The following is a 19,708-nucleotide window of genomic DNA, read 5'->3' on the forward strand; positions in this document are numbered from 1 at the left end:
TACTGAACTTAAGGAGAACATTGCGGCTTAAGCAAATCCTGTTCACCAATTATAGCACCCCCAAGGTGTGGGGGGGGGGCAATGCCATTGGAGGTCCATGCAGCCTCCGTAGTGAGGACTGCCTGTGCCTAGCTTTGGCTGGTTTGCCAGCAACGGCTGTTCCTGAACCATGCTCCGATTATTTCATGGTTTGATTATTGCACGGTGCCCCATGAAAAGCTTCAGTCAAAGATGGTTTGGAAACTGCAGCTGGTTCAGGACGCTGCAGCAAGGTGGGATCATATTATACTGATCCCGAGAGCGCTTTAATTTGCTGCCTTTGTGCTACCTAGTGCAATTCAAGTTGTTGGTATTAATGCATAAAACCCTGAATAGGTTAGAACTCAAGTGCTTGAAGGAACACCTTCCCCCTTACCAACCAACCAGTGCTGTAAGATCTGTAGGCCATGACAGAGCAGGGCTTTCTCAGTGGTGGCACGCTGCCTATGGGAGTCTTTCCCTGTACGGATCTGGTGGTCCACCACACTATTTTAATTCAGGCAACAGCTATTTATTTATGCAGGGCTTCCGTCCATCATGGGAGTGACCCTACTGATACAGCTGCATCACTAGTTGCTATATGGCATTGATTACTATACTGTGTTGTAGATTATGGTTTTAACTTTGTTTTTAACGCTGTACTTTGTGGAATCTGATAAGCCCCCTGGGCTCCATGTGAGGAAGGGAAGAATGCAATAAACAGGTAATGCTGATGTCCCCTCTTTCCCTCCCTCCTGAAGGCAGCTCAGGGACTGGGGAGAAAGGGGAGGGCAATGTATTTCCAATGCTCTTCTACACCCCCTGCAACAGGGTCAGAAGCTGGCCTGCTTTTCCAAACCTGACCTACCCTCCTGTACTCTCAAACTGACCATAGCCTTCAGGCCCCCAAGAGGCAGGGTGAAATGCAAACCCAGGAGCTGGCTTCAGGAAGCATTATGGGGTGTTTTCTCATCTATTTCCCACCACAAATGCAGGTTCCTGACAAACTTCACAGAAACGTGGTTTGGGGCAGCAGGAGGCCGTGGTTAGACTGGGGGTGTAATGAGCAGGGAGGAACAGGTTTGGAAGACCTGGCCTCATCCTGCCACCTGCTCTGCTCAAGGCAATGGAACCCAGGGCAGATTGGAGAGAGAGGAGTTGCAGTGGGCAGGGTAAATGCAGGAAGGGTTGCGAAAGGGGCGGCACCACTGTGTGCCCACTAGTCAAAAATGACTAAATTAGTGAAAGATAAGCAGCACAACTCTCCACTCTAGCCCCACCCATACAAAAATGTGTCACCACACATTGATTCAATTCTCCAAATGCTCCCTAACCATCTCTCTCTCTTTCTCTCTCTCTGTAGCAAATCTAGCCTATTTTTAAAAATAATAATAATAACATTTTTTATTTATATCCCGCCCTCCCCGGCCAGAGCTGGGCTCAGGGCGTCTAACACCAACAAAATTACAGTAAAAACATAATGGGGGGGACACCCAATTTAAAATACAGGTTAAAATGCAATTTAAAACGCAGCCTCATTTTAAAAGTAGCCCATAGATGAAAACCATAAGGGGAGGGAAACATAAGGGCCAGACTGAGTCCAAACCAAAGGCCAGGCAGAACAGCTCTGTCTTGCAGGCCCTGCAGAAAGATGTCAAGTCCCGCAGGACCCTAGTCTCTTGTGACAGAGAGTTCCACCAAGTCGGGGCCAGTACCGAAAAGGCCCTGGCCCTAGTTGAGACCAATTTAACCACCTTGCGACCTGGGACCTCCAAAAATGTTATCATTTGTGGACCTTAAGGTCCTCCGTGGGATATACCAGGAGAGGTGGTCCCGTAGGTACGTGGGTCCTAGGTCGCAAGGCAGTAACCCCCCATCCAACCTGCCCCCAACCCCCCAATTCCATCCATTCCTTGAAATCTATTACCTGTGGACGAGGTATCATGCAATTGCATTCAGCCAGGACTAGAGGGCTCCACTGATCTTTTCAGGAAATGTGCACACTGGAGCTTCACGGGACGGGGGCAAGGATGTAGTGATTCAGGGGCTGTAGGCTAGAGGCCTCTAAGAAGGTTGTGGGGCAGTTTTGTGGAGAGACTCACCCTCAGGAGTGCAGGGCCTCGTTCCCCCACCTTCTTCAAGGACCGTCTCCAGGGGCAAGAAGTCACGGGTGGGGGGCACCCACTGGGAGAAGAGAGGAGGTGGTGGGGACAGCCTGCCCAGGGGTAGGTGGCGAGCCGTGGGTGAGCCCAGCGGGGGCAGGAAGTGGGGAGGGCGCAAGGTGAGGGGGAAGTGAGAGCGGGTCACATCATGGCAGGGCAGAGCTATGCCCCAATTATACCTGCGGGAGAAGCAGCGGCAGGGGGGCCTCATGGTCGAGTGGGGAGGGGGGCAAGAGGCCCTGGGGCAAGCAGTGCACAAGCCATCGCTGCATTCTAGAGTCGGTTGCTAAGAAGCAGGATTGTGACCCCTCAGAGCACCCAGCCAACCAGCAGGCAGTGGGGCTTTCTCGCGAGGGCAAAGCAGAACCCTCCGTGGAGCCACCTCCGTTGCTCTCCAGGGCCCTTCTTCATCCCAAACACTTCCAAAAGATGCAGAGTTCCCAGATCCCCCTCAAGCTCAGTTGAGCACAAAATCAGAAATGGCTTTTTACCAAGACTGGCAGAGTGTGAGGACATCCCTCGCGGAAAGAGAGACAGTGGCCCAGAACCTCCCATAGCTGATTTGCTAATGGAGCCACCTTTTAGGCAGACAGGGCAAGAGGCCAGATTCAACCCCATCTTCCACAACAGGACAACTTCCTGGGTGACCAAGAGCACCGTGGGATTTGCTTGTGAGCTGGACATAATAGACTCCATGGGCTGCCTCCAGTATGGTGAGTGCTCCTTGACTTGCAGGCCTATTTTGCTTGAATGGTACAATCAGCACAGGAACAAAAGAGGTTCCTCTCTTTTCCTTATCCCAACTACAGTCATACGTCAGGTTAAATATGCTTCAGGTTGAGCGTTTTCAGGTTACACTCCACGGTGACCCGGAAGTAACGAAATGTGTTACTTTCGGGTTTCGCCGCCTGCGCATGTGCAGACACTCAAAATGACGTCACACGCATGCGCAGAAGCGACAAATCGTGATCCACGCACGCACAGACACAGGTTGCGTTCGCTTCAGGATGCGAACGGGGCTCCAGAATGGATCCCGTTTGCATCCAGAGGTACCACTGTAGTAGATCCCTCTCCCAACTCTGAGCCAGGAAGAATTCAGAAGTCCTGGCTATTTCCTACAACGTAATCCCACGCTAAGCATGGGATCCAAATATCCCAGCGGTTCCCAGACGCAGTTCTATTCTGTCCTGCTAGACGCAACTTCCTCTGCCAATATCCAGGTTTTCTCCTGCTCTGTAGGGCAGGACTCGAACCAATGGCTTCAAGTTGCAAGAAAGGAGATTCTGACTAAACATCAGGAAGAACTTGCAGCAGCTCTATGCCAGCAAAAATAGTCTGGGCTCTGGGCTAATAATACTAATAATAATACTAATAATAGTAATTTATTATTTGTACCCCGCCCATCTGGCTGGGCTTCCCCAGCCACTCTGGGCGGCTTCCAAAAAAATATTAAAATACTCTAATACATCAAACATTAAAAACTTCCCTAAACAGGGCTGCCTTCAGATGTCTTCTAAAAGTCTGATAGTTGTTGTTCTCTTTGACATCTGGTGGGAGGGCGTTCCACAGGGAGGGTGCCACTACCGAGAAGACCCTCTGCCTGGTTCCCTGTAACTTGGCTTCTCGCAATGAGGGAACCGCCAGAAGGCCCTCGGCGCTGGATCTCAGTGTCCAACCAGCTAAATACCAATAGCCTATATTTGATCTCTCTTTCTTTGATCTCGCTCACCTTTTGCACCTCAGCAGCCTTTACTGCTCCACCACCTGACCTGGGCAGGACATGCTGCAGTTGCTTATGCGGAGGAAGAGAAGGAGCGAGTGTGAATTCTGGCCCCAGCACAACTTGCCGTTGGCCTCAGCCCTCAGCCTAAGTTCCAGCTCTCTCACAAGGCTCCCATTGAAGGGGCCGTTTGCATCAACATTTGCTTAAGGCTGGGTATTTGCATCTGCTGACGTCAATGGAGGCCTGGCTTCTTGGGAACTCAGTTAATGGAGGCACCCGGGAGTTTGCCTTGAATGTCCTCAGCTACCGACTGCCTTTTTCTGGCTGAGGGGAGCGTGTGGGTCTGTCGAAGAGAGATACAGGGAGGAATCTCCAACTCAGCAAGTGCCCGAATGACCACATATACTTGAATGCGTTGTCTAGACACTGTTTTTCCTATGTCAACAGTGTACACACCACAGAATGTGAGGTGCGCAGCATGGATTTGTGTCCATGACAGTGTCTGGAGGAGAAGTGATTACAAATCATCGTATGTGTGCCTGAAGTGTCTGAAATGCCTCACAGTCCAATCCTATGCTCCTTATCCATGGATTTCAGGGTGTTTTAATCAGAGTAAATGGTTTAGGCTCCAATCCTACACTCGCTTGCCAGTGAGTTAAGTCCCACTGAACCCAAAGGGCCTTACTTCTGAGTGGAAATATCTAAACTTCCACTGTTAATCTGCAAGTGGAAAGAGCGCAGCATTAGCTTGTCCAGCCTCCCGTGGCATGGCCCAGCCCTCAAACGCAAGAATCTGGATCCTGTGGCAAAGAATCTGGATCCTGTGCCAAAGAGGAGGCACAGCCCCCAAGGGTGCTGGTTCCAGCTCTTGCACCCAGAGTTGTCCAACAGCTGAACTTCACTGTGCAGAACAAATAATCTGAAAGTGGAAATGGACATGTAACTTTGGCGTAAGGTGGGGTTATGCACCACCTACAGAACGCTAAGCTTACTAGGAAAGCTCAGCCACACCTAACCGTGAAACAAAAAAACACTGAAGCAAAACGTTTAAACAAGATAATGCAAAAGAAACAAACACAAATGGGATGGAAGTGATATTGAATAGGGAGGGGGAAAAGAGGTGTGCCAAAAGTTTCACTCTCACGTATTTAAGGTGAGAAGGGGTCTTTTGGAGATCCTGCAATTTCCAGCAGTACTTTTCTCAAGGTGGTGAACATTGTTCTCCTCCTCCCCATTTCATTCTCACAACTATCCTGTGAGGTAGGTTAGGCTAAATGATGGTGACTGGCCCAAGGTCACCCAGCGGGCTTCATGCTTGCGCGGGGATTCGAACCCTGCTCTCCCAGGTCCTAGTCTGACACTCTTAACACTCCAACCACTACGCCACACTGGCTCTGAGCTGTTGAACTGTAACTCTGGACAGCATAGTAGTAAGTCTCTTGGAGGCAAATTTGAACGTGGATGTCCTCTGCCCCCTTTACATTACTTTCAAATGTGTGTGTGCTTGAATACGCAATTCCAGCCACATTCTCACCGTAGTCTTGGGGAACTATGTGAAAATGGAACTAGAAGTATCTTCATCCCACGCCCCACCCATTCAATGCCTCACCGATCATCAAAAAGGGGGTGCTTGTGGGGTTATGTATGTGGACAGACAGTGGACCCTTGGGTTACGTTACCTTCGGGTAATGTAACTTTTGGGTTGCAAATGTGGCAAAGCCAGAAGTGTATATTTCCGGGTTTCGTCACGCGCGCATGTACAGAAGCACTCTGCACACTTCGGCATGCGCAGAAGCGCTCTATCGCGCCGTGTGTGTGTGCAGAAGCGCGCCTCTAGATGCAGACTTTTCAGGGTACAGACGGACCCCCGGAACGAATTAAGTTCATATCCGGAGGGTCCACTGCATTCATAAAACTTCACCTCTGCATTTGAGCTCAACTCTAAGGAAAATAACGTAATATTAAGAGATATCCCTGAAGAGATGCCTGACAAATTTTGGGTTAGTTCATTGTTAGACTCCGACAGGTAATATGAGAGCCATTTTTAGATTACAGCTAAGCTATGCAGACAGACCTAAATACATTTTAATCAGAGCCTATGACAATGGACTGGAGAGATTAAACATCCTACAGGCTTTATGGCAAAGCTCTGAACTTTCCATTTCAGATTCAATTCCTCTTTTATCAGAAACCTTAAAGAAATGTACAACTCTAATGTTTGCCATGGGATTTTAGATTTAAATTAATTATTTTTCCATGCAGGCCAGACAATATATGTTTATATCGCAGAACAATCCCCCCCATGCCATGCACACACTTTTTAAACAGTTTAAAGAACTCTAATAATCCTGAGAGCCAAATTGTGTAATGGTGATGTATGAGCAATGAGGAAAGTTGATGCTAGTTATTATTATTACTTGCCTATCCTGTGCTGCAAAAGAAAATAATACTAGGCATTAATATATTATTATTATTATTATTATTATTATTATTATTATTATTATTATTGGTTTTTTCTTTCTTTCAGGGCCTCAACAGTCAAAAGGCACTTTTGCACTCACCTAAGAAGGTGTTGGAAATATATTCAGAGACCTGGTTTCCAGAGCGGCTCATTTCAGAGAGGTGGGTTAGTTCACGGTTCAGCATTCTTTTGAACTGTCAGACAGAGGGGGGAAGAGAGAAGAGGAAGGAGTTAACATGGGTTTTCTGTCACATACACAGGTATGAACAGGTCATGCAATTGTGTGTCACTGTATACGACTTACAGGGCAGTCTGAATTTGAACATGTATGCATACACAGGCATTGAGAAAGAGAACAACAACTAAAGAAGACGTTATTGGATCAGAACAAAGGGCCCATCTAGGTCAACATAAGGTTGTCACAGAGGCCAACAAGATTCACATGGGAAGTCCAAAAGCAAGACATGAATGCAATTGCCTCTGACTCTGGAGGCAAACATCATGGCCAGATGATGGCAGCCTCATGGTCCATGAATACCTGTGAGCCACTACTTGTGAGTAAATGTGTGAGAGAATAAACATGTGTGCCACATCTTGAATCATGTGTGTTCTTCTAGTCCAGGGGTGGGTAACCTGTGGTCCAGTTGCTGTTAGGGCACCAGTTCCCAACATTTCTGGCCATCCTGGGTGGGCCTGATGGGAGCTGGAGTCCACCAACATCGGGGTGTGTGTATGTTAATAATAGGTTCCTCACCACAGTGCAGGGACGCGGGTGGCGCTGTGGGTAAAACCACAGTGCCTAGGACTTGCCGATCCTATGGTCGGCGGTTCGAATCCCCATGACGGGGTGAGCTCCCATCGTTCGGTCCCAGCTCCTGCCCACCTAGCAGTTCGAAAGCACGCTTAAAGTGCAAGTAGATAAATAGGTACCGCTTTATAGCGGGAAGGTAAACGGCGTTCCGTGTGCTGCACTGGTGCAGCAATGTCACACTGGCCATGTGACCCGGAAGTGTCTTTGGACGGTGCCGGCTCCCGGCCTCTAGAGTGAGATGAGCGCACAACCCTAGAGTCTGTCAAGACTGGCCCGTACGGGCAGGGGTACCTTTACCTTTACCTTACACCACAGTGCAGTGGATTTCAAACTGTCTTCCTAGGAATTACAGCATTTCTAAGGGGGCTTCCTACTGAGAAAACTGCAAATAAGCTTGTTTTCCACTTCCAATCATCTCCTGCTCACTGATCATGCTAGACTTCAGCTAGGCTCAACTGGCCTGGCCAGTTCTCTTGTCTGAATAGGGTGTGTGCACCCAATAACATGCACTGGAACCCTTTGTAACACATGTGGGGATTAACTGGCAGAAAAACCAACATTAGGGTAAGAAGCTTGACAACTGACACTCTTAGGAACACACATTACCATTGCCCATGCATATATTTTTGTGTGAGTACACAAGCATGCATTCAGACTTTTCCCGTGTGTGGAGATGCTATTGTGTGGATATGGAGGTACAGTGTCTCAGCTGCACAAGAACGCTTGTGCAAGCATGTGATGCATTGATACACAGTCATGGGAACTCACAGACTTTTATTAATACTGTTGCAAAAGTTGGGTGCCACTCCCAATCTCTGCCAAGCCATAGCAAAATTCCAAGGAGGGTCTGTGCTTGTTTGAGATGCAAGACACAGCAGAGGCTGTCATAGCCTTAAGATATATGGTTTATTCACATATATATACTTTTAATCTGCGTGGAGTTCAGGAACTCAGCTACATTAGTAAAGAAACAGTGATTTGAATGCGCTATAAATATGTAACACCAGATGGCGCCAGAGAACAGGAAATTTTAAAACACAGTTTTCCATAGAGATTTTTTCCCTTTTGTTATAAGTGATCTAATTTTTGACTTATTTATAGCGGGGGGGTTTTCCTGTGTCTAGATCCACCCCAGATCTTACAGCATGGCCATTTCAAGAGGGGCTTGCTCCCCATAGCAGTACAGCAGCTGATTCCAGGGCATTTCTCTCTACTTGCCTTCATCCAGCCAGCCCGTCCAAGATCATTCTGGCCTTTTTCCCAGCTATTGTGCCAAAGGCTTCAGACTCTTCCTGTGACATCATGCCCAGTTACCCTGGCAACCTTCCGAATCCCCAGTCTCTGTTCACACCTCTTCTCTTGCCTTGCCAATGGCCCTGCATTGTTTCTTAAAGGCCCTAGCTTGGCCATGTTGTTCTGCATAGGCTAGTCCAGGAATTCCTCCACAACTTGTATTTTCCCTTCATATCCCAAATAATCAAAATCCTACCATTTATTAATTTCTACTGCTCACGAATAGACCCTGTTACCTCATATCTGTAACAATACAATACAAATACAATAAAAATACAAAGGACCTGCCATACCTATGGACACATGTTGCTTTAGCCCAAATGCAACCCAGAGAATGGAAAACTGACTTGCAAATGTGTGCGGACTCTCAAAACGGCTCAGGTTCAAGAGTGAAACCCCAATCTATTGTGGCACAGGGACATCATTTACACAGAGAGGACAGGGAGGTCATCTCATCCACCGACCCATCCACGCCACACCCACCAGCTGGCATTTCAACCCATATGCAATCATTGCACATGAATAATTCTTTAGGGTCATCTGCATGTTTGACCAGCCTCATAAACTGAGTAGCTGTAATGGAAATGGCTCCTGATATTGAGAATGCACACCAAAGGCACAAATTCCCTAGTTTCAATAAAATAAATTCAATTGTTTTTTAATCCATGTTGATAACACAGCTGTCTCTTTATTATGACATTTTTTAAAAAACAACAACAACCCAACAACAAATGTTCTCACATTATACAGGGTTTTCCGTGTGATCTCATTGGGACAGGCAGTGGAATCTAAGCTGGTCCATGGTCTAGTTCAGGGGTCAGCAAACTTTTTCAGCAGGGGGCTGGTCCACTGTCCTTCAGACCTTGTGGGGGGCTGGACTATATTTTTTGGGGGGGGGGGATGAACGAATTCCTATGCCCCACAAATAACCCAGAGATGCATTTTAAATAAAAGGACACATTCTACTCATGTAAAAACATGCTGATTCCCAGACCGTCCGAGGGCTGGATTGAGAAGGCATTTGGGCCAGATCCGGCACCTGGGCCTTAGTTTGCTTACCCATAATTTAGATCAGTGGTGGGGAACCTGTGGCCCTCTGGATGCTCGTGGACTGCAATTTGCAGCATCCCTGAACACTGACCACACTTTCAGAAGTTGGAGTCCACCAACATCTGTAAGGCCACATTTGGTCCAGATGGATACACCAAATGTCAGATGATGTGGTAGCAGGTTTTCATACCCAGCATTGAAAAAAAAGTATGGTGAGCTCATTGGACATCAAAATCTTTGAAGTGGTTTTTTGTGTGTGGTTTTTTTTGTGGGTGGGGGGGCAGACAGACACATTGTCTGGTAATCCTGCATCAGACCTACTTCATTTCATCTTATCATTTCTAAAGCCTTGGTACCCCTTGGTAGTCTGAAGCTTAATCCCTTCCTGCAACCAGCACTACAAAACTCAGCACCAAGGATTGGGGGCAAAGGGACTGGCTTTTCCAGTTTGGTGCCTGACATTGCTGTCATTTCAAAACCCACTTTGTCCTTGGAAAAAACTCCCGGATACTGCTCCCTGGCAGAAGGGTTGAGGTGACTCATCAGCTCGTCAGCCAAGACATGGGTAATGCTACAGACCGCCCAGCTGCAGCAGCCTCAGGAGGAAACCAAAGGGAAAAACCACCTTCCAGGAGGACTTCCACAGTGCTGCTTCAGCTGTTCTTGATTAAGGGTCAGGATGCTATTACGTGGAAGTGCAATCCAAGGCCTGCACTTCTCTGATCCAGGACAAAAAAACCAAACCCCTTCTTCCTTTGCTTGGACTCACCCAGGACTCACCCAGGCATGCAAAAGCTCTGCTCTTGCGCTGTCTTTGCCAATCCCCCAAACAGGGCTTTTCTTCAGCTGCAAATCACCAGAACTCAGTTCCGGCACCTCTCAGGTAGGTGCCATTGCCATTGCCATGATAAGAGAACAAGGGAGGCATTGATGGTGAGTTCCGGCTCCTCTTTTTCTAGAAAAACAGCACTGCCCACACATACCCAGTTAGAGCCTACATGGAAATTCTGTCCTTCATTGCTATGTCTCTTATACCCTCTTCCTGATTCAAACTTGCCCTTTCCTTGGTACAGGGTGCTTGAGAGGTCAACGTGCTTCTCTGTGCCTCCTGGGAAAAGGGCAGAATACAAACTCAGATAAATGATCGAAATCGCTGCTTCTTGCTTGTGTGAAGATGCAATACAGTGGACGCTTGGGTTGCGAACGTGATCTGTGCGGGAAGCACGTTCGCAACCCGCAGCGCCATGTCTGCGCACGTGCGAGTCATGATTCGGCGCTTCTGCGCATGCACAAAGCGTGATTTAGGTTTGGCGTGGTGCGCAACCCGCAATCGCACAACCCGAAGTGTCTGTAACCCGAGGTATAACTATAGTGGCATGTTTGAGCATTGCCAACGCGGCTCTTAAGGAGCAAGCCAGGAACATTGGGTTAGTGTATTTCAGGCACATCCAACTCCCAAGAGACTGTGATCTACTCACATTATAAAAATACTGGCTGTGATCTACCCATTGTTATTGACAGGCAAAGTTGTTGAGCTTTTTTCAGGGGAGCCAAAGCTTTTTTTGGGGGAGATCTACTGCGATCTACCATACCTCAGACGTCTAGTGATCACAATCTACCTGTTGGACATGCCTGGTATATTTGATTCCTGAAGAGCAGCTGCTTTAAGTTAGGCTGATCTCCCCAAAGCCCTGTGGCTGATGAGGACAACTTGCCTAGGCAACTTGCCAAGCTAGCTTCCCAAGAGCAGTATGTGGTGGAAGGAGAGGTGTGTGTGTGTGTGTGTGTGTGTGTGTGTGTGTGTGTGTGTTGATTTCCTGCCTTCTTCCAAAACACTTTTCACACCACTGGATGTCTGCTACCACAGCCAAGTAGAAAAATGAGTAGCTACCACCTAGCCATGTCCTTAGCCTGAGAGTACCGAGAGTTAAACCAGCCAGGGACCATCACAAGTACAATCTTCTCCCTCCTACCACATCTTTCTCAAATGTTTAGCCAGACTTTCTCCCCCTGCATAAGGGAAGCTGGCCAGCAACAATACATCGTGTCTGGAGTGGAGTTAGCTGAATGTAGCTTCAACCAGATCCATGGGCATAGCCAGGATTTTTGTTGGGGGGGAGGGGAGTTGAGCTTATGGGGGGAAATCGCACCCCCCCCCCCAAAGTTGTCAAGCTGTTTTTGAGAGATTGCCTCAAATGTTGTTGAGCTTGTGTTGGGCGGGGTGGTGGTGGAGAACCTTAGTTTCTTAAGCATTATTAATGCTTTTTGAGGATTTGCCGCCGCCCCCCCGACTACACCCATGACCAGACCCTGCCTTGAAGCAGGTACATAAAAGAGCTGCCAGTATTTAGGACCGGAAAGTGTTTTGGGAGACAGACTTCCTTGCCACAAGACCCAGCTGCAATCCAGCTTCTGCTCTTGGCCCGATTCCTCTGCTCATCTCCCTTTTATCATTTGCTAGCAAACCACCTATCGTTACGACAGACAAGGCGGATGAGGGCAGAGGGGTTTATGTAGGTCTCTGCATGTTCTGTGCACAAGCACATGCTGAAACCTCTGTGGGAGCCCTGTGCATGAAGGCCATGCCACCCTACAGTGGGGTAGAAGGCAGATTTTCCTTTCGCACACAGCACTTGTCTCCCATAGGTGTGAGCAGCGTTCATACACTTATATGAGAGAAAGAAGGGAATGAACTTTAGGAGTTGGAGTTAAATTAGCTCTCCGAAACTGGAAACTCTATTCACATTTCCTTACCCCCCCAAAAAAACCCTCTTCTATAAGTCATTAAGATTTCTTTCAGGGTATCCCATGAGGGCTGGGAGAAGCAGACTTGCCAGACTGCTTAGCAGATGAAAGGCTGGGCTAAACTTGAGCTATAAAACACCAGTGTAAAGCCAGAAAGTATTTTTTCCCCCTCTTACATGCTCACTCCCACCAAATGAAGATATGAAGGTGATTGCATTAACTTGCTTTCACCCACACCACTTAAAGCACTTACAAGCCTCTTTCCTGAGCCTGGTGTGCTTCTGTAAAAGACAGAAATGCAGTTTTAAATATGTGAGTGTATTAAGCTTTTAAAAATCAATTGATGACCATCTGAGAAGGTGGATTAAAAACCCTCATTTTAGCCTGTGCATCACCTGTGAACAGAAGCGTTCCATCTGGAGCGTATTTTTAGTTCTCTGCTTGCATGTCAACATTTAAAAGCAGGAAAAGCATTAGCTTGCAAACAGTGGTAGTGAATTAACTGAAGAAAGGACAGATTCCCAAGTGATAATTAAAGTACCTTAAAATGCGCGTGCCATTTTGGCTTTAGACTCCCTCACCTTATGATTGTTCTCCAGCATGAAACAAAGGTCAAAATTGCACTGCCACTGCCAAATGCCCACTCAAAATCTATTAGGGCGCCGGCCATCATGACAACATGGGCATAGCCGGGGGGGGGCAGGGGAGCAGCAATTGCCCCCCAAGCAAATAAATCAATAAAAATACTTAACTAATGGAAGTTCTGCCCCCTAACCTGAAGTCTGCCCCTCCCCAACATAAATGCTGGCTATGCCCATGCATGACAATGTACCATATACTAAGTAGGACTCTCGTACCTACGGGACCGCCTCTCCCGGTATGCCCCACGGAGGACCTTAAGGTCCTTAAATAGGAACACCTTAGAGGTCCCAGGCCCTATGGAAGTTAGATTAGCCTCAACCAGAGCCAGGGCCTTTTCAACACTGGCTCCAGCCTGGTGGAACGCTCTGTCACATGAGACCAGGGCCCTGCGGGATCTGATTTCTTTCAGCAGGGCCTGTAAGACAGAGTTGTTCCTCCTGGTCTTGGCTGGGGAGGGCGGGGTATAAATAAAATTTACTACTACTACTACTATTACTACTACTATATGAGCAGAGGGCTTGGGTTGTGGAGTCCCAGATCTGTCTTTTGCTACCCACCGTGAGGGCCAACTACATGTAGAGCCAGCATTTCCTAACTTTCACTCACTTAGCTCCACCCTTGTTTTGAAGCTGGGCATCACCTGTAAGAGTAGGCTTTCAGCTATTTCCTAGCCCACCCTCCTTTCACACAGGGTTCCCTGTTCCTCTGATGCAACAACTATTGGGTGGCTATAAATGACATTTCCTTAAGCACTTAATGCCCAAGACATGCCTCTTGCCACTGGGTTGTTTATACTGTCCCAGTAAGGAGGTTGTAAGGAGATATTTCTATTCCCTAACAGTGGCCGTGTTCTCCCCTCCACACACACTGGACCAGGCACCCTAGACGAATGGCATCCTGTTTCATGGAATACAACCATGATAGGTTAAAAGGTAAAGGGACCCCTGACCATTAGGTCCAGTTGTGACCGACTCTGGGGTTGTGGCGCTCATCTCGCTTTATTGGCCGGGGGAGCTGGAGTACAGCTTCCGGGTCATGTGGCCAGCATGAGTAAGCCGCTTCTGGCCAACCAGAGCAGCGCACGGAAACGCCATTTACCTTCCCCCTGGAGTGGTACCTACTTACACTTGGACGTGCTTTCGAACAAGCTAGGTTGGCAGGAGCAGGGACCGAGGAACGTGAGCTCACCCCGTCACAGGGATTTGAACCGCAGACCTTCTGATTGGCAAGTCCTAGGCTCTGTGGTTTAACCCACAGCGCCACCCACATTCAACCATGATAGGTTACCGCTTGCTAAATTGTGGCCTAGTGCTTCCAAACAGCAGGTGATGTAGTCAAACTATGCCTGGGCTGTATCATATCAGATGAAAGGCAATGGAATAGCAAGAGATACATATGCAACAGATAAAATTCCCAGGAAGCAGGATGCTAGCTCACCTTTCCCTCTGACTTGCCACTTTTATATGTGCACGATTTTCCACCCCCGTGGGGAACTTTTCTGTTGTGTGAAACGTCCACCTGCAGTATAAAGTGGTATGGTCCACAGCACAGGTTTACCAGCTCAATTGCTCTTCATGAAAACTTGTGCCTGTGCTTCAGTCTCTTACCAGAGGCTGCTAATAGCTCAGTCCACCTTCAAGAACGAGTGTTTGTGGCCGTGCTCAGAGACGGAAGTGGGGGCAGTGTTTGTGGACAGTCCCATGTTTTCACAAGATGGAGTTCTTACATGTGTGAGAACTTACACCAGAGTGTCAAGAAGCTCCTTCACCACTTTTCTTGGCTGCAAGGTCAGCCTGACACATTTTAATCACCTAGGGGTGTCCCATTTTCCCTTGCCATGCTAGTGCATGCTGAGGCCCAGTTTCTCTGGCCTCTTCCATTCCAAACCTACAGGCTCATTCTCTCTCCACCCCCTGCCCCAGGATCACGTGTCCCAAACATCTTCCTCAATTGCTTTGATTTCATCTTTTTCTCCCCTCAGCAAAGCTACCAATCCCTGCCCTCCTGCTTCCCTTCACACATTTCCTCAAAGCTGCATATAGCGGAACCACAAAAGGGGGGTGGGGTGGGAAGAGAAGAGACATGAAAAGGGGAACAGAAGTGGCATCCTCGTCATCTCTGGCAGCCAATCCACTGCGCCTCAGAGCTATCTCCATAGCAACAAGAGTCTCCTTAGCAACTGCCCCCATTTTCAGACCAGAGGACCGGGTCTGTGGGAAATCCTCCAAACGCAAGACAAAGTGGAGGATAGAATCCCTTGGATTTAACCCATTATCTTTATATTATGTTAAACACATATGCCACTACTGAACTTTGGGGGAAACAGTCTCTTCAGATGCCCAAAATTCAGGCAGGCAAATGCCCTCACAATCTGAGACAGAGGAAGAAAAGCTTCCATTTCCCCTCTCTGCCCCCAAGCTGAAGGCTCTTTCCACCTAGGTAGGATTAACAACAACCTCTATTTTTCCTTCTGTGATGCTCCCATATCTGCCTCATTCATATGCAGGCAGGCAGGTTTGTGGTATGGCAAGAAGGCCAGATGGCTGCTGTTTTGTCACCCACCCAGTTCTGGGCACCACAGGTTAAGAAGGGCATTGACAAGCTGGAATGTGTGCAGAGAAAGGTGACCAAGATGATCAAGGGTCTGGAAGCCAAGCCTTATGAGGAATGGTTGAAAGAGTCTGGGATGCTTAGCCTGGAAAAGGGGAGACTGAGAGGAGATATCTTCAAATGTCTAAAGGGCTGTCACGTGGAGCTTGTTTTCTCCTGCTCTGGAGGGTAGGACCTCAACCAATGGCTTCAAGTTACAAGAAAGGAGATTCCAACTAAACACCAGGAAGAACTTTCTGACAGTAAGGGCTGTTCAGCAGTCCAATAGTCTCCTACGAGAGGTGGTGGACTCTCCTTCCTTGCAGGTTTCTAAGCAGAGGTTGGATAGCCACCTGCCATGTACGATCTAGTCAAGATTCCTGCATTGCAGGGGGTTGCATTGTACAAATCATCTGGCCCTTCCTTCCACCCCATTCTTTGTTTTCCTAAGTGGGTTAGACCCCAGCAATACCATGACTGCACTTTCATAAATTGTGGGTTAACAACACACTCAGTTGTAGAGCAGTTCCAGGGTAGTGTAGGAAAATTTTAAAGGGCAGGTTGTAGCTGAGCACCAAGGGGACTCAGATTAAGCGTCAGGGCCCCTGACTGAGTCATAGAATCATAGAATCATAGAATCATAGAGTTGGAAGAGACCACAAGGGCCATCGAGTCCAACCCCCTGCCAAGCAGGAAACACCATCAGAGCACTCCTGACATATGGTTGTCAAGCCTCTGCTTAAAGACCTCCAAAGAAGGAGACTCCACCACACTCCTTGGCAGCAAATTCCACTGTCAAACAGCTCTTACTGTCAGAAAGTTCTTCCTAATGTTTAGGTGGAATCTTCTTTCTTGTAGTTTGGATCCATTGCTCCGTGTCTGCTTCTCTGGAGCAGCAGAAAACAACCTTTCTCCCTCGTCTATGTGACATCCTTTTATATATTTGAACATGGCTATCATATCACCCCTTAACCTCCTCTTCTCCAGGCTAAACATGCCCAGCTCCCTTAGCCGTTCCTCATAAGGCATCGTTTCCAGGCCTTTGACCATTTTGGTTGCCCTCCTCTGGACACGTTCCGGTTTGTCAGTGTCCTTCTTGAACTGTGGCGCCCAGAACTGGACACAGGGGGTCCTGCATAAGGGGGTCCGTTGCTGACCCTGGGCCTGAACCACACAGTACAAATTTCTGAAGTATCTGAAGACTGGCCACGCTTGAATATACCAAGAGTACGAGACTTAGTTAGGCATGTGCATGAGGGTGAGAGGGGTGATATTATCCCACCCCACTTTTTTGTGTGGAAATGACAATACTGGTTTTTAGAACTTGCTCAACTTAGAAGAGAGGCATGTGCAGGTCAAGGTAAATGAGAAACACAACTGAAGCAGAAACATGACCCCTAGCTTTGAGGATACCACTGGTTTGGATGTGAAGTTTGTTTTGCTCCTAATCATCCATGATTTGTAGCTAAGGTTTGCTCCTGGCCTGCTGACAGTGGTTTGTTGAGAGTGAAAAAAACCATGATGTTTTGTGTTCAAACATAAACCAGGAATTATGGTTTTTCCTTTTATGGGCTAGTGGGGAGGAGACTCTCCAATCTGGCTTTTATCAAGAGTACACCTTTTACTGGGATGCAGGTGGTGCTGTGGGTTAAACCACAGAGCCTAGGACTTGCCGATCAGAAGGTTGGCGGTTCAAATCCCCGTGATGGGGTGAGCTCCCGTTGCTCAGTCCCTGCTCCTGCCAACCTAGCAGTTCAAAAGCACATCCAAGTGCAAGTAGATAAATAGGTACCACTCCGGTGGGAAGGTAAACGGCGTTTCCATGCGCTGCTCTGGTTCGCCAGAAGCAGCTTAGTCATGCTGGCCACATGACCCGGAAGCTGTACGCCGGCTCCCTCGGCCAATAAAGCGAGATGAGCGCCATAACCCCAGAGTCAGCCACGACTGGACCTAATGGTCAGGGGTCCCTTTACCTTTACATTGAAACCATGCTGTTGGAAATGGGCTGCTGACTGAAGCCTGAATGCTTTCTGTCTTGATGAAGAAGGAAAGCAGCAACACTTCACAGATAAAGACAAAAAGTCAGTGAAATAAAGAATCACCTAGACAATCTGAATTATTTTAACTCAGCAGAGTTAAGACAGCATTTTATCCAAGGAATTCCAGAGGCAGAGGATTCTACACCCCATTGAGGGTTGCAGACTGATCTCTGTTATAAGGAGCAACCTATGGGGAAGCTCTCCTGTACAAGCCCCACTGAAATGAACAGGAAGAACTGCACAGTAATGCTCTTGCACACTTCCCATTCATGCCAATGCCAACATCCTGACAGATTGCTTCCCATATTAATTAGAGAAGGGAGTGTGGGTGGAGGTAACTAACAGCTGAGTTTTCTACCTCAGGCATCAAAACGAATTAGAAATTAGTAGGCAAATCTCAGAAATAATAGCTGCCATACTTGAAAATTCATGGGAAACATATCTGGCCCTTCAGGTTGGAAGAGAAGTACAACAACATGTATCTTTTAAAAGGGGGGAGAGAGAACAACTTTAGGAATTACCGTATGCACCTGCAAGCATCAATGCTGGGAAAGATATTACAATAAGTTCCATTTTTTTTTGCCCAACGTTTTGATAGAAAATGGGGTATGAACAACCAGCTTACAACTTTTTCTTGTTGTCAAAGTACAGATCCTACACCATCCTGACTTCCTGCTTTGAAAAATAAATGATTTAGCAGGCAAGGAACACCTGGCAGGTACATATTGGCGCAAGGCTTTGGAGGCCTTAGTCCTTCATGAGAGCCATGCATGGAAGTCTGGAAGATATGAACTAGAAGAAACTATCTTAAAATGAATATGCAAATTGGTGGAGAAATCACATATGGCTCAAGATCAGGTTGGAATGAGGCTTAATACGAGTACAGCTATCCGTTCTGTAAATGACACAAATTTGTGGCGAACGACAAACAGTCCAGAGTGGGGATGGAGGACGTGTGGCCCTTCAGCTGTTGCTAGATTCTAGCTCCCATCAGTCCCAGACAGCACAGCCAAGGGTCAGGGCTTGGCTCCACTGTCCCAGCCTAGAGGATAAGTTAAAAACTGAAAGTTCTCAAAAACGGAAGAGCTGGGCACACAGACATGAAATGAAGCTTTTTCAAGGACAAATGCAAAGTGTTCCGTATAGGTACGAAAAACAAAATGAACCACTGTAAGAGAGGAATCTGACTAGAAAGCAACGCTTCTGATAAGGTTGTAAGAGTCACATTTGATCACAAAATGAACCTGAGTCAGCTGAGGCCAGTATCAAGTGGCCAGGCTTACTGTACATACCAAACTACCAAGAGAGGGAGAAGTGCTCAGCGTGGCTTTCTCATCAACATCTTTATATTCTAGAAGTGTATTCAAAAACACAACCACTCACTCTGGCGCTGCCTGAAGTAATCTAGTCCAGGGAAAAACCTGTACAATTTGATGCTTCTGAAAGTATAAACTGCCCCAAAGTGGAGTTTTGTGAAATACAAAGTGCCAATGCCCTCCTTATAGGCTCTGTTCATAACAGCACTATTTCCAAGACTAGGGAAGCTCTGATACTGGTATTTTCAATGCTGGTATGATTTTATTTGAAGGTCTCTGCTCTGGGCATGACTCGAGAAGGTTATTGATGAGTCGGAAAGGTAAGTCTTGCAAGAAAAGGCTGAAAGAAGTAGGTATGAAAGAACTAGAGAAAATCAAATCAAATACAATTAAAATATTAGTAATTGTCTCCCAATACTAGAAAGGTAGGTTTGGGATTGATTCTGCATTCCTTTCTAGTAAGTCAATGAGGTTTACTTCTAAGTGACCAGGTTCAGGATTGTATTATTATGGCATTAAGCAGGCAGTCCAATCAAATCCCACTCCTGCCACATTTAAGCTGTTTGGGGGAGGAAGGAAACCCCTGACTCAAAGGCAACAACCATTAAAAAATAATTGGTGAGGGTGAAAGGTGGAATACATATGTGGGAGATGTACTGCTATTCCCACCATCATTTTTTTAAAAAAACCTGGGGGGGGGGGGAAATGGAAGTGCTCAGTCTATACAAAGGGATTTCCAAAGATGCTCAAACTGGCAAGCATCAACAGCCAAGTCTGGGAGAAGCTCTTTTCTGTTTCATCTCTGTGGGGATATTCCTGGAAGTCTTAAAGTCAAGTGGGAAAGCTGATTGCCTCTATG

At 47.3% G+C, this 19,708-nt stretch overlaps 1 protein-coding gene and 1 long non-coding RNA gene across 8 annotated transcripts in view; one reads left to right on the top strand and one right to left on the bottom strand.

Annotated features, from left to right (window-relative positions):
• PDE4A (phosphodiesterase 4A) overlaps positions 1-19,708 on the bottom strand; it is a 397,337-nt gene that overhangs the window by 24,486 nt on the left and 353,143 nt on the right. For all 7 annotated transcript variants that reach the window (XM_083718847.1, XM_083718845.1, XM_083718846.1 and 4 more), the window contains one exon: positions 6,465-6,558. In XM_083718847.1, the coding sequence (XP_083574973.1) occupies positions 6,465-6,558 (94 nt within the window). The remainder of the gene's footprint in view (positions 1-6,464; positions 6,559-19,708) is intronic.
• LOC310835247 lies at positions 2,471-6,963 on the top strand. The gene is made up of 3 exons (XR_014559443.1): positions 2,471-2,893; positions 6,431-6,525; positions 6,625-6,963. It is a non-coding gene; the product is annotated as an uncharacterized lncRNA (long non-coding RNA).

This window comes from Podarcis gaigeae (genome assembly GCF_964106915.1).
Source record: "Podarcis gaigeae genome assembly, chromosome: 17".
NCBI lineage: Eukaryota > Metazoa > Chordata > Lepidosauria > Squamata > Lacertidae > Podarcis > Podarcis gaigeae.